At 45.4% G+C, this 14,525-nt stretch overlaps 1 protein-coding gene across 1 annotated transcript in view; it reads left to right on the forward strand.

Annotated features, from left to right (window-relative positions):
• sox5 (SRY-box transcription factor 5) overlaps window positions 1-14,525 on the forward strand; it is an 86,006-nt gene that overhangs the window by 46,738 nt on the left and 24,743 nt on the right. Inside the window, exons 5-7 of the mRNA XM_053414951.1 lie at window positions 800-972; window positions 2,680-2,748; window positions 11,629-11,755. Coding sequence (XP_053270926.1) covers window positions 800-972; window positions 2,680-2,748; window positions 11,629-11,755 — 369 coding nt within the window. The remainder of the gene's footprint in view (window positions 1-799; window positions 973-2,679; window positions 2,749-11,628; window positions 11,756-14,525) is intronic.

Here is a 14,525-nt window from a genome sequence, read left to right on the forward strand (position 1 = left end):
CCCCCTCCTGCTGTCAACTAACCCCTAACCAGTCATATATTAGGTTGACCAACAAGCCATGGGTAGCTTTACACCGCTTTGTTGTTCCTTCCTCGCTTCCCTCATGCCTCTGACTCCTGACCTCAGCCCCACAATCCTTTCTGACCTCTGGCTAGCCATGAAAATGTCAAACACACGATGAAAACCACGCAGTCCCATCTCAGCTTGAATTTAAAATATATATATATCATTTCCAACTTTGTATCTTGTATGTTCATGTGACCGTGCATCTTTTCTGATGATGTTGTTCTTTGCCATATTCTGATCTGCTTCCCTTACATTAGTCCCTTTATTTCATTTAAATCTTTTGGGATGAAATATACTGACGGTGATTCCTTTGCAGCATATTCACTTTATTCACACTAAGTTTGATATTTGAGGTAAAGAAAAAGTAATTTTACTTACAAGGAAAATCAAACTGCAGATTGCTGGTGCCTTGCTGAAGGACACGACAGCAGGCACATAATTAACAACATATCTGCAATTTGACTGAAGGGTGAACCACAGATCCCAGTCAGCAGTTGTAGCATTTGGTTTACTGTCTTTCTATTTGTCTGCTACATCTGAACAGCTTTTAAAGTGCATCATAGTTTCCTTTACCAAAACACTGCAGAGACATTCTTTCTAGTTGTACCAATCAGGGTTTAACAGCTCAGTTTCATTGCGTAACCTCAGCCGAGTCTTGCTCTCTTCTTCAAAGTGCTGCCATCTCACCTTTGACCCCTTTTCTCCCCCCTACTCTCTTCTCTTAACCCCACAGGTACTCCAGACAGCCTGGCGGAGAAAGAGCGCCAGCTCATGGGCATGATTGGTCAGCTGAGCAGCCTGAGGGAGCAGCTCCTGGCGGCCCATGAAGAGCAGAAGAAGCTGGCCGCCTCGCAGATGGAGAAGCAGAGGCAACAGATGGAGCTTGCCAAGCAGCAACAGGACCAGGTAGAGGAAGTGTTTCATTTGGAAATATGATGTGTGCCTACACTGCAAAAAAAAAACATCCTACCAAGTCATGTTGTATGGTTTGATTTAGCAAATTGAGAGAAAGATTTCCAACCAGATCAGTAGTACACTGTAAATATCTTTGGGCAACCTGCCATAGTTAAAAATACAAACTCTACAGGTTTTTCCTTAACACATTTTCCCTGCAGTGATACCACCACATAAAAAAGCCTGTGCATTTATTTTGCCTGGCTGTAAACAGCAAACAATAGCACATTCAGGAATCTAATGCTATATGGACACAGACCATTTAGTACGTGTGGTAACACATAGACACAGAAACATCACAAATGGTCATCAGACATCTTCACGCAGATTTACAGCAGGTGGACTCACAGGTATGATTGAAAGCAACAAAACACACAGCGTTTTTTCTCTGTCCTCTACTGTATCTCAATTAAACACACACACACACACACACACACACACACACACACACACACACACTCATGCACGTGCAAACACAGGCACATACACTTCATATAGTGTACATGTAGCCACAGATGTGCACCTTTGGCAGCTTGAATTCAGGGACATTGCAAAGGAATGAGCAGAGGTTATGTAGTGCTGGAGTGGATGTCGCTCACACATACACGCACACACACACACATACACACTCCAAGCTCCCAGGCAAAAGTCTGCCAGGTATTTGCATAGAGAAGGGTTTCCCTCTTTGTTGTGTTTTTTCGCTCCTGTAAAGCTCGGGTTTACAGAGAGAACAAGTTACAAACAGGAACACAGCTGTAAGGACAAATCACCTGTGACAAACACAATGCCGTCCCGTGCCCTTGGCTGCATCCTGCACCAGTGCACATTCAATGAGTCTTGTCGTATGAGCACCATGAGTAGTGTAAATGTGTACTGTGCACTTTGAGTGCTTCCTTTCCACAAGATGAAGCGCGGGAGAGTTGTCTGTGCAGAAGTGAATAATTATTTTGTAGTTGAGGCGTCGCCGCAAACCAAGTAAGAATGAATTCAAAAGAAGAGCAAACAAAGAAATTGGATATAAGTAATGAATGACAGTTTGAGGATATGTTATATGTCTTTTGGCGGATTCTTTTATCCAAAGCGACTTACAGTTAGTGCATTCAACATCTATGGGGGGGGGGGGCATATAGGAGTTCAGTATCTCGCCAAAGGACGCTTCATCATGCAGATGGGAAAGACTGAGTATCGAACTGCTGACCTCATAATTGGTGGACGACCACTATACCCCCCCCCCCCCCCCCCATTGACAACAGTCAACTTTAGATTGACTTTTATGTATTTCTTTGTTCATCCAAACTGTTGTAAATTGATTGTGTACATTTTATAAACCCCAATGCCACAGAATTGACTCGACCTGAGGAAGTAAATCCTGACTTACAGACTCTTTTCAGAGTCTCTCTGTATGAACATGCTAGAGAAGGCTGTCAGTAAGTGTGTCGGTGTGACACTGATGTCCGTTTGGCGATGAGCTGAGTCCAGATGAAATGAGCTTCTCAATATTTCATCGCAGGACATCGGACTTGTGCCGTGCAAATGGGGCCTCAGAAACCTGCAGATGTGTCGCCTCTCCCCTAGGGCTTTTGCACACACACACACACACACACATATGTGCTATATATACTGTACACTCTAAAAGTGTGTTTTATGCTCTGTCCTCAGATTGCCCGGCAACAGCAGCAGCTTCTGCAGCAGCAACACAAAATCAACCTCCTGCAGCAGCAAATCCAGGTGAGGCTGGTGTGTGGGTGTGTCCTGGGAGGAGGGGGGTTCAATCTTGTGTCTGTGATTGTTACAACTTTTCTTTGCTCAGCCATCAGCATTTGGGACCTGAATCAGCTGTGACTTATAACATCCCCTCCCTCTTAAAACACACACACACACACACATACACACACGCATACACGCAACTATTCACAACCTGTGTAATCACTTAAAAGTGGTCAGTCTGTTTGGAGAAATCAGAAGCTGGGAGCTGGCAAGTACAGTGTGTGCATCTTAAGTCCTTATTATATAAATCAAAGTTTACACATCAGACTGTGAGGCACACTTCCCTAATGTTTATTCCATTCTGTCTGTGAGTGATTGCTGAGCTTTTTGCAGAGAGCGCAGTAGATTGGCTCGCTTCAGCGACAGCTGCGTTGTACAAATCTAGAGTAGGCAACTCGGCCAGAAGACACTGGTGAGATGAAGAAACAGGTTCCAGAAAAATCCAGGGTTTGTTTTTTATTTTTGGGCCATTTAGTGGTGACAGTAGAGGGATGACAGAAAAAGAGGGGAGGGAAGGAGAGGGTCGGCCCTGACCTATAGCACCCCATGATTTTATTTGGTTCAATTTAAAAGGTAAAATAGCCTTACTTTGTGGGGTTTACCTGCATTTAAATAACCCACACATACCTGCTTATTTTGATGTAAAAGTAGTTATATTTTCCCCAGATATTTTACAACATATCCTGCAGAGTTATGAGAAATAACAGTAGATATAGTTCAGCATTTTCTGGCTTTTACTTCTATACACATTTGGTGTAGTAATCAGCTTGTTTTGCTCCCCTCAGGAACAGGAAAGGATTCTGTTTCCCTCTGCTATTTGTCACCTGACATGCACAGGAGTAATTCTCCTCACACAAACTGAGTTGACGACTTATTTGGAGCGACCTTGTTGTGAGCGAGATGTTACATGAATCAAATCATGTCGCTTGTACACACACATAGTCTTAGACAGACAAAAATATCGACAAAGTAGATGGAACTAAAAGGTCCCTGTCTTTAGGTCTAGTGAAAATGGGGGTGGGGGTAAATTCACTTAAAAATGGAAGTATTGTCCTTTTTTTGGGGGGGGGGGGGGCTACACTGGAGCCTCTATGTTGGTCCAGGTGGCTTGGACCGAATAGCCCAGGCCTTTGTAAAGGCAGACGACACTGCATTTTGAGCTGAGAAAGCCGCGCTTTGTGTCATAAAGAGACACCCTGTCCAAGAAGGAGCTCACACACACACACACAGGCAGACACACATTCCCTTTCCTCCGGAGAGTTTAGCCATGCACAGTTTGTGTGATAAGAGACCTTGTGATAGCATGTGTGTGGGACGTGTGTCTCTGTGAGTCTGCGGCTCTCCGTAAAGCAGCTGTGTTTATTTGCTTTGTGCGAGCTAAATTCTGAATTGTTTCTCGTTTTCTTTTTTTTTGTCCCTTTGACAAAAAAAGAGAGCACGTTTGTTTCGGAGGATTCCTCTGTGCATTCTTGAGCGTCCATCCCTTCACCCGTGCGTGTATGTGGCATGTGTGTTTGCCGCAGCTGTGTGTGTTAAGCTATAAACACGTCCGCTCATGATTCACTCCCTCACGACCCCGCAGAGACAAAGCTCTCTTTTCCCATGACTTTGCAACCTTTTCCCAAACAAGCATCTCACCATTGAACGGGCCCCAACAATAGTTTCTCACAAGCAGGGGCAGCTGTAGGCAGCCTCGTTAAGAGAGGGACACAATCAACAGGGGCTCATCGCCGGAGCTCATCACACACACACACACACATATTCACGTACATCGCACACATCAAAGTATGCACAAATATGAACAATAATATGAAATATGGGCCTTGATTCACTCGCACACACACACATATTGCAAGCAGTCACAGAGAGCGCTGCACTCTTGCCCGATGATCAAACACACACTCATCATCAAAGACTTGGTTGAGAAATACACTGCTTAATCATTCATGAAGAGATTGTCCGCACAATCCCACAATACAATGGCCTGCCAGGGAGAGGGCACCAGGTTCAGTATGTTAGGGTGTGTGTGTGTGTGTGTGTGTTTTTGTCTGTATGATAAGCCCCTTGTGATTGCATTTCTCCCCAACAAGGCTGAGTTCAGCTGTCCCTCCGTGTGTGTGTCTGTGTGTGCGTGTGTTTGTGTCTGTGTGCGTCCTTGGCTTTGTTAGACCCAAACCCCGAAAGGCCTGTGAAGAATGCTTTCAACCGTCCACTTGGAAGAGGTGATGAAATGAAATGAATAATCAAGCTCATGAAAAAGAGAAGAGAGTGACACACATCCCCCCATGAAAGGAGGACAAATTATTTATTGTCCTCGCGTCCGGTTTCCTTTTTTTTTTTGCACCCCGAAACCAAATCGAGCTACCGATATGCATGTTAGCATCAGTTATTCAAGCCGACGGCACCCGCCAAACACGGTGTGGACCAATGAGCGGGCGCAAGATTATTTGCAGAGGCCAGTTCAGAAGCAACACCAGCTAATGACATACACTATAAAGAGCACGCACACAGGGATGCAGCGTTCATTAGTGTGCTCAAGTCACTAATTGATTCTACCTGGAATTATCCACAAATTAGCAACGATTATGATTCATTTATTTTCACACACACACACACACACACCCACACACTCTCGTGCATGTACTTGCAGACAAATTGTTCAAGGATTCTTTTATTCTGCATCAGCTAATCCTGGCTTAACCCTTGATCTGCTCTTTAGTCCAGGTCCTGAACTTAACCTCAGTTTAACTTTAACCTCTACAGCGACTAATCCTAACCCTCAATCCCTGATCCTAAATCATCCTTAACCCAGCTGACCTAATCAAAATGTCGGTCTTAAACTTAAACCCCAAGCTTGACCTTAAAAACGTATCCCCCTGGGAAAGTAAATAACAAGAAAATCGACCCTTACTTTGTTGTTACTTTATTTTGTTCAGTCAGAGGGTAAAACTAGGAAAATGAGAACATGTATGTAAAAAAAAGACACGCACACACACTCAAACACACACACCCTCACTCCCACCCCCCGCTAAGGAGCTTCTTGTTAGGCTTGAAGGGGTGTGCACATTTCCTCAAACTTCCCTTTGCTTTCCCTCTCGTCTCCTCTCGTTCTAATTAAGTGACTTGTCTCCGAGGCTCCCCTCGGTGTTGCCGGGGACGACTGTTGCTGCCGCGCGGGGAGCCGCGACGGGATGAAAGGAGCTCACCTGCCGAGCGGCTCGGAGCTTACCTTGAGAGCATGCACACATTTTCATAGAATAGACACACACACACACACACACACACACACACACACACACACACAATGTATATTGAAACAGAGGGATGAGGGAACAAAAGTGTGCCCTGCCTAATGAATCAAAACACACACTCACGGACATACTGTACACGTGTCTTACTCTGTTGTCGAACCCCCGTGTGCTGTCTTTAATCTCATCGAGCTCCGACGTTGCTGTAAGTGGGAGTCGGCAGAGCAGACAGAGAAGAAGAGAACGGGAGGAAGAATGAGGAAATGAGTGAAGCCACCTGACGCTTTGACTGGTTGAAGAGAGGCCAGACATGCTGGCGATAGCGGCTAACAAGCTCCCTATTAGGGCTAATCTAGATTGGTAACTCAATCACAAAGACACACACACCTCTCAGTGTGTGATACCTGTAGCAGTCACAAGCACAGCCTGTGTCCGTGCCGAGTATTTTTCATTCTGGGGCAAAGGAAAAGGAAAAGAAAAGCAGAGACTATATAAAATAGCCTGCCTTTCATTCACTTCCACACACACACACACACACATACAGTAGACTGCATACACACAACACAACACCAGCACCTCTGTACTCTGTGCATAGGAGCGGCTAACCCAATTGCCTGTGTAATTGTTTAATCACTCCCATTACACCGCAACCAGTGTAATTTGTGTTTTACTTACGAACTGTATGTGTCAATGTGCAGGCACACACACAGACACACACGTAAGCTGGACCAGGACCAACCAGCCATTCCCACTGAGACCTACCCTCACTCACATGATTTCTGTCTAATGTACACACACACAGACGTACCTGTGTGTGTGTGTGTGTGTGTGTGTCCTAGCCACTGCGGTGCCATTGTGACACGAACCGTTGCCCTTACACTCACAGCAGGCTGGCCTCTAATAGCCCCCCTCCACAGCAACTTAATGGACAAATATTAAAAGCCGGCTCCTTCTCTCTTTCTCTCTCACTCCCTCTCTCTCTCCAAATTAATTATTGGTTCTATCGCTCACACGTCCCCTCTTCAGCGATAGGTCATCCAGGTCTTGCATTAATTGCCGGAGCATATGGTCGCCAACAGATTTTAGCTGTGGGACTCGCACTTAAGCGGGGGCTATTTTGCGCGCTCAGATGCGAGCCATATTGTGCGGCGCTGGCAGCTATTGTTCGGCGCATTAACTTCATAGAGCTAATTACTCCCCAATAATAACTTTACCTTGGAGTTTTTAGCGCGCCGCGTGCCAACCAACCTGTTTCGCACCCCATATGTTAATTAGCGGCCACATCTTCATTATGCCGCAGCGGCGCTTTAAGTTCAAGCTGTGCCGCCTGGCGCGTGGTGAACGCAGCCTCGACTCGCTGCCAATTATCCAGTTCTTGCTCCCCTCACCGTCTCTCCTTCTCTGACTCCTTCTCCCTCTCTCGTTCGTTCTGGTGGCCCTCTAAACCGTGTGTTTCCTGAGAAGATCTCTCTCGCCTGGGTGAGACGTCGACGTGACTTTCTTTCCGTCGTCTTTGCCCCCGTGAAAGTTTTCAGGAAAAAGTTTCACACTCTTTCGTTTTTGTATATGATGCTCTCTGCATTCTGCGATTTTTTTTCCCTTTTTTTGAGCTCCGTTATCGCTGATTAGAGGAATTTTTTTTCAGACGAGTTTTGTTTGTTTCAGGTTTCTCTTCTGGGCGTGGAGGAGGGGTGCGCAGATAAAACGTGGAGCCCCTTCTTCTCCACGTCAGCAGCCCACAGTCGTAGCAGTGTGATGTTTTGTCTGTGTGTGTTGTAGGTTTTCATGTTCGCTTTGGGCCTGATGTGAAAGAGAAGCGGAGGAGTGCAATATTCCCCAAAGTGCCTGGTGTTTGAGATGTGCCTTTTCCTTTATGTGGGATCTGGAGATTGTCTGATAGATGTGGCCTCGCTCTTCCTCTTCCGCTCTCTGTTTCTTTCATCCTTAAGTTCTCGTGCAGACTTTTTTTCCTCTTCTTCTGTCAATCCGTTTCCTTGCCTCTGATTCTCATTCTCTGATTTGGGAGAGCTCTCTCTCCTTGTCTCGCTTTAAAGTTTACATTATGATCTGTGGTCCCGAGGCTAACATACAGAGCTCATAATCAACTTAAAGGTATTGCATTATTGTATATCCAGTAAAAGGATAAATATCAGATTAAGTCATTTTGTAGATGGCAAAGGAATGTAAATAAGAAGGAATGCACTGGGGGCCATGGTCAGGGAGATGGGTCCATTCCAGTGGCAAGTAGACAAAACCCTCTCTGTCCCCAACCTCTCACCCCTACACAAGCACACACACACACACACACACACACACACATACACAGTTTTAGATGAGTCCCTTGTTTCTCATTGTTAAGCTCAACTTGTTCTGACCCATGTTTTCTGCCTCATTTATGTGTGTGTTGCACTTTACAGGTCAGTGTGCATGCATGCATGCATGCGTGTGTGTGTGTGTGTGTGCCAGTAAGCATGCTAGGGTAGCGGTGCTGCTCATCAGCTCAGCAGCTGTTACACTCATATCTAACTCAACTATTATAACAACAACATATGGGAGGGATTGAATCCTCCATACACCATCCTTCCGTCTCTCTCTGTCGTTAAATTCTGTTTTTTCTTTTATTCTTTTGGGCCATTTTGTTCCTTTTTTTTCTCTTTTGCTGGATCGTCTAATTCCATTGTTGAGACTTATGAGTTTTGTGCCACAGCTCTGTAGGCTGATAAATGTCTTCCCATTGTGTGTCGGCTTTTTGTTATGAGACAGAGAGAAGCAGAGATAGACAGGAGGAGATTTGGATGCTATTAAAGGATCTTTTATGATATTTTCATCTGCAAAGAAAGAACGCTAAGCCATGTGCACACACACACACTCAGGCGTCATACACTATGTTGGCCACTGTGTCTATGCACAGTATGTAGGTATAACAGCTGCCACGGACTCATCCTCCTCTACTTCTTTCCTCTCCTCTCCTCTCCTCTCCTCTCCCTCCTCCTTCTCCTCCCTACGGTACATACAGTATTGCTAGCCAGCTCCACTCCAGCATATGTCCAATTAGGCCTGAAAGGCAAAGTGGAAATGTTCTGTCTGTGATTCGTCCCCGCGGGGGTCCTGTCCGAGGTTTGCGCTGGAACGCCTCTCCCTTCTGATCGCGCGGCGCAGGCGGCTCGGCGGTTTATGGTTAACCAAAATGGTGGGGTAATTATTGTTTTTGGTGTAAGGGGGGAAACAGGAGCCGCTTGAAGAGAGCGCTATTCCCTCTGCGCTGTGATAGTTTGATTACAGTGCTGCCGGCTGCCGCGTGCCGACACACAGGACCAGGGGGAGGGGGAGGAGGAGACACATACACACAGAAACAAATAGACATACACACATAGGTATTTACAGTACACAAGCATTCATACACCCAGGGAAACTTGAGTATTACACACACAGACAGGGGAAGCTGGAAGCGCCGCATGCTCACTCTGAGCGACAGAAGCTCTCTCTCTCTATTTACCTGTCTCAAGCACTAACCACTTCAAGTGCCTACATCACTGAGACATTACCTGATTGTGTCGTTGCACAGCCGCATTCCTTATGATTGTGGAGCCATTTTGCAGCCATTTCCATCAATCCAGATCAATTTTCCACATCAAACAGCTTTTACCTGCTTATTGTCCTATTCAGCCATTACCTCTCTGGCCTCCTGGCAAAATAAGAGCAGGAAGGGGGAGAGACGAGATGAGTTGTAAAGAGGGAACAAAGTGCTGTGCTACCGGGAATACAGGTCAAAGACCTAACGACCCCCATCAGGGGTTTGATTTCAAGGGACACGCTGCCATTTTAACACATGCAGTTAGTTTAATCGTCATGAGAAGGGTTAGTCGGCCTGTGAAATCACATGAGAAATTTATAACGGAAGCATTTTGTGCAAAGTTTTGGTGTTAAATGAGAGCTGCTATGAGTGGCATTGTGGGAAATGAACAGGGCTATAGGTCAGGCTTTTTTATTCGTTTCACACAAGCACCCCCAACTTTACGGAAGTCCACTGCTATTTTTCCTTTATATCCATAAAGATAATTTGCTCAAGAAACCCAATTTCTTTAATTTAAGTATTTATATTTTGATCCGAGTGGATTTTTGTCCACTTCGACTTGTAAATATCAGATTTGGTTTGTACTACGGCACAGGAGGGGAAAAACAAATTATTATGCGAGTAGAGGTTTTAATATCAGGACATAAACTGAAAACATGGCTGCAAACAATCACTGAACAAATGACAAAGCTTGTCCCTCAAGCCAGCACAGGTGGACTCCTAATACTTTTAGAGTCTGTTTTCAAACACCTGTTTTTATAGCGTTTTTTAATCTTAATGTCTCGCAGAACTGAAAACATAAAAGTCTTTAAAACGACCTGAATATTGCATGAAAAAGTTTTATGCAGGAGAAGAGCAGTAGTGATGAAACAGATTTGTTTAATTAGTTATTCGATTTTATCTCAGTGCAGTGTAGGCACAGCAGTGCATGTCCAAACATTAAAAAGTAAATGGTGCCAATTGGTAACACCACATTATATCTTGATAAATCCAACTTAATAAATTTAAAGAAAGATTGACCTATAGAGCTGAAGAGTCGCCGAGGCTCAATTGATTATGGGATGTTTCCCACTAGTTTATAGAAAAAACATTTGTATTCTTGATCTGACTTCTTTTGGAGAATGGGAAAAAAATATGCACAGAATTTGGCTTGAACACCTTCCTCCTCTCTATGTCCGTTGTCTCTTCATCAGACCAGCATTACATTTCAGCTTTACAGTACAGTCGAGATAAGATCCATTCTCTTCCTCCTCCTCCTCCTCTCACCTTTTTCCACTCTCCCTCTCCTCCTCACTTCCTCTCCTCATCCCTTCATGTCTTCTTCCCTTTTCAAACTGTCAGTCGGTCCATCACACGCAAGTCTTTGTGTGTTGTTTTTGGCAGAACGCTGTTTAGTGCAACCATCTGTCTCCTACTTTTCTCTCTTTCTGTCTCCCTCTCTCTCTCCGTCTCTCCCTCTCTCTCTCTCCCCCTCTCCTGTCATCCCTGCCAAAGCCACCCATCGGAGGAGCTTTTTTCTGCGTCTCCTTTTTAAAATCCTGGAAACCTTGTGAAGTCGTATGGCTCTCTGCCGACGCGCGCAGACAGGATTGCGTTTGTGTGTGTGTGTGTGTTTGGGTTGTTGGGGGAGAAGGAAGGGGTATGGGGGGGGGGGGGGGGTGGTTTGATGTGGGGAGATGGGAGAGAACATCATCATCCAAATAAAGGAAGAGGCCAGCTGTTGTGAGAGGAGAGTGAACTGTCCTCGTGATTCGTTTTTTGTCTTTGAATCAAAGAGGTGGAGTATCTATGAGAGAGAGAGAGAGAGTTACTTTATCAGTGTCTTTTCAGACTTATGTCATTTTTGTGTATTCAGTGAATTACTATGGTTGGTTATTCAAAGAGATTTCAAATGTGCTCATGTTTTCTACCTCCCTTTTCTTTCTCTTCTTCTTCTTCTCCTCCTCCATCCACCCATCCTTCCTCACTGCCTTTCACACCCACCCCTGCCCTCCATCCCGCCTCTCCCACCTTCATCAGCAGGTCCAGGGCCAGCTCCCTCCGCTGATGATTCCCGTCTTTCCCCCGGACCAGAGGACACTGGCGGCTGCCGCAGCCCAGCAAGGCTTCCTCATGCCCCCTGGCTTCAACTACAAGCCTGGCTGCAGTGAGTAACAACCACGCACAATCTAACGCTACACAAACACTCGTGCACTTGAACATTTTTTAGTATGTGCAACTTGTGGAGTCAAAGAAGTTTTTGTGTTTTTTTTTCCAAATGTTCCTGAAAAACCAGGCAAGGTAGAGTGTGACCGTTTTCCCACACAAGGACTCAGACTGTTTCCAAAAAGACAAGCTCGCCCCTATAACAACAGCTCTCTCTCTCTTAATAGAAAAACCAGTCCAAATACACCCCTTCCTGTTTACACTCTCCACCTCTCTCTCTCTCTCTCTCTCTCTCTCTCTCTCTCTCTCTCTCTCTCTCTTTATAAAACAAGAAAATGCAGGACATATTTATTTATTTTTGGGCGATCAAGCTCCGGCTGTGTGGCAATGTGTTGTTTACCATGAGAGACAGAAAGAAGAAGTAAGGGAGATAAAGAGAGAAAGAGAGAGAGAGAGAAGGGTGGGTGCTTGCCAGGGGATGCTGGGAATAAATGCATAGTGGGGGGGCTGGTAATGTGACCTGCCCCAGGTTCTCCTCACATTTACAAGGGACCCAGCCAGAACATGATTCCAACACAGCCCCCCCCCCCCACACACACAAACTTCCAGGCAGCCAGAGATGTTTTTTGCGATTTTTCCGAAACACAAAAGGGATACAAACGAAGAAAAAAAAACCAAAACGCAGTTCTTTGTGCGTGCACTGAAACGCAAGCTCGTGCACATTCGCGTCCTCGCTGCTATCCCCCCCACCCCCCCACTCCCTTCGAGTTTCACAGCTTCCCAAACAAGTCCACTCCATTTTAATTAGTGCCATCTTCACCCGTGCCCACTACCCACGTAAATACCCTGTCAAGTGGTGGGCTTGTCTTTTCACTGCCACGGCCAACTCCAACCGGACTGGCACGCGGCGCCAGGCTGAGCCGCCCCTGAGAAAACTCTCTGGCAACTTTCAAAGTCAAAGCGAGGCGATGTAGTTTTTTGGTGCCGCGGCTCTAAATAGGACATGTGTAGCATTGTGCTCTGACATATTCTCACAGCGCTTCATAGCTTTGAAGATGAGAATAGATTTTATCTGCACAGTATGGACTTCTTTGCGCTGAGTGGCTGCCTGGTTGAAACACTTGTTGAACAGTAACACTTGTTCTGTTCGAGCTTCCAACACAACATGTTACAGCTAAAGATAACACCTCAATGTTGTTGCCAGGACTTTCTATAATTTACATTTTGTAGATTGGAATCTAAACTAGTGCAAAACAGATCTGCATTTTGATTAATGACTTTACGGATGATTTGGAAGTTACTTATTTGTTAAATAGACAAAAAAGTAAATATGAAAAATATTCACAGCACAGCTCTCAGTTAACGAAGACAAAGTTTTAGTGACTATGCATAATATGTTAAACCTCTAAAACACTAAAGAATTAACTGAGCTTTATGTTTTAAATCAGTGCAATGTGCTTCTAAGTTATTTAATAAATCTAAATTCCTTCATCCATCTCCCTCTTTCGTTGGTTTGTCAGTGAGAAATGTAGGTCCCGTCCGCCGAGGTCCCCCTGTCCCCAAGCCAAGAGCAACATGTTTGCTTTCCTCCGTCCTTCTCCCTTTTGTTACAGCGACCCCCAGGAGGAGCATAAATATCATGTTTGTCCAATCGAGCTGCAAAGAGAAGAGACCCCATCTCCTAGAATACACAGTCCTGAAATAATTCTAAAATTCCTCCTGCCCTCCCCCTCCCATGCTGGAGAAAAGAATGTCTCAGCTTCACTTTCTTTTTTTAAAATAGTTATATGGGAAAGTATGTCGAAAAGAGAGTCTGGCTCATGCAAAGTGCACATGCACACGCTTACATGCACAATAGAGGGTCCTGCCAGGGCCAAAAGGCTGAGCACAGCACTGAAAGTCCAGGTCAGAAATGTGAGGTCAGGTCCTGTGAACATTCCCAAGTCTTCTCCTTGAAGAGAGAAGTTTCCTCAGCATGAGACCGTTAGAAAAGATGAACTCCTCATGTACTGTAATGATTGGTGGATATGTCTGTATGCAAGTCAGAGCTGTCAGCAGACACATTTGAAATGTTATCAATATGACCATAATTAAGTTCAGTATTCTCTCCTCGCCTCGTCCTCTCTTAGTCCTCTCCTCTCCTTCTCATTTCCTCGCCTGTTTTTTCATCTCTTCTCTTCTCTCTTTTCTCCCCTCCTCCTTTTTCTCCTCTCGTGACCTCCCCTCCCCTTCTCTTTTCTCTATTCTCCTCTTGTCTCATCTCATCTCCTCACTTTTCTCCTCTCCTCTCTCCTCTCCTTTTTCTCATCTCCTCATCCCTGACCTTTCTCTCCCTCCCTTTTCCTCCCTCTCTCCCTGTGAGTAATTACAACAGGGCCTATCTGCACCTGGTCACTAATAATCCGCACCCTTCCCTGCACTTCTGTCATCTCTACCTCTGCCCTGTCTGTCCGTCTACCTTTTGATTTATCATTCACGACAGAGGGGTGAGGAGAAAGTGGTGCAGAGTAAGTTGTGAAGAGAGAAAGATGACAACAAGAGGGACACGAGGAGAGAGAAAATGGGAGAGGGGCAGCAAGAGAGGAAAACCGAAAGTAGCCCTTTCCCCACAAAGCAGAAGAAGAGACAGTTGAGAGTAGAGAGGAAAAAAGGGAGCGGGAGAGCGGCGATGGCGGCTCTTAATTACGACGCTGGGGCCAGCTTTATCAGAATCCCCTCACCTCGCTGCTCTTTGTCAGGGGGTATTAAGGAGGAGGACACACAATCAGGCT

This window comes from Pleuronectes platessa, chromosome 22 (assembly GCF_947347685.1).
Source record: "Pleuronectes platessa chromosome 22, fPlePla1.1, whole genome shotgun sequence".
NCBI classification, from domain to species: Eukaryota; Metazoa; Chordata; class Actinopteri; order Pleuronectiformes; family Pleuronectidae; genus Pleuronectes; species Pleuronectes platessa.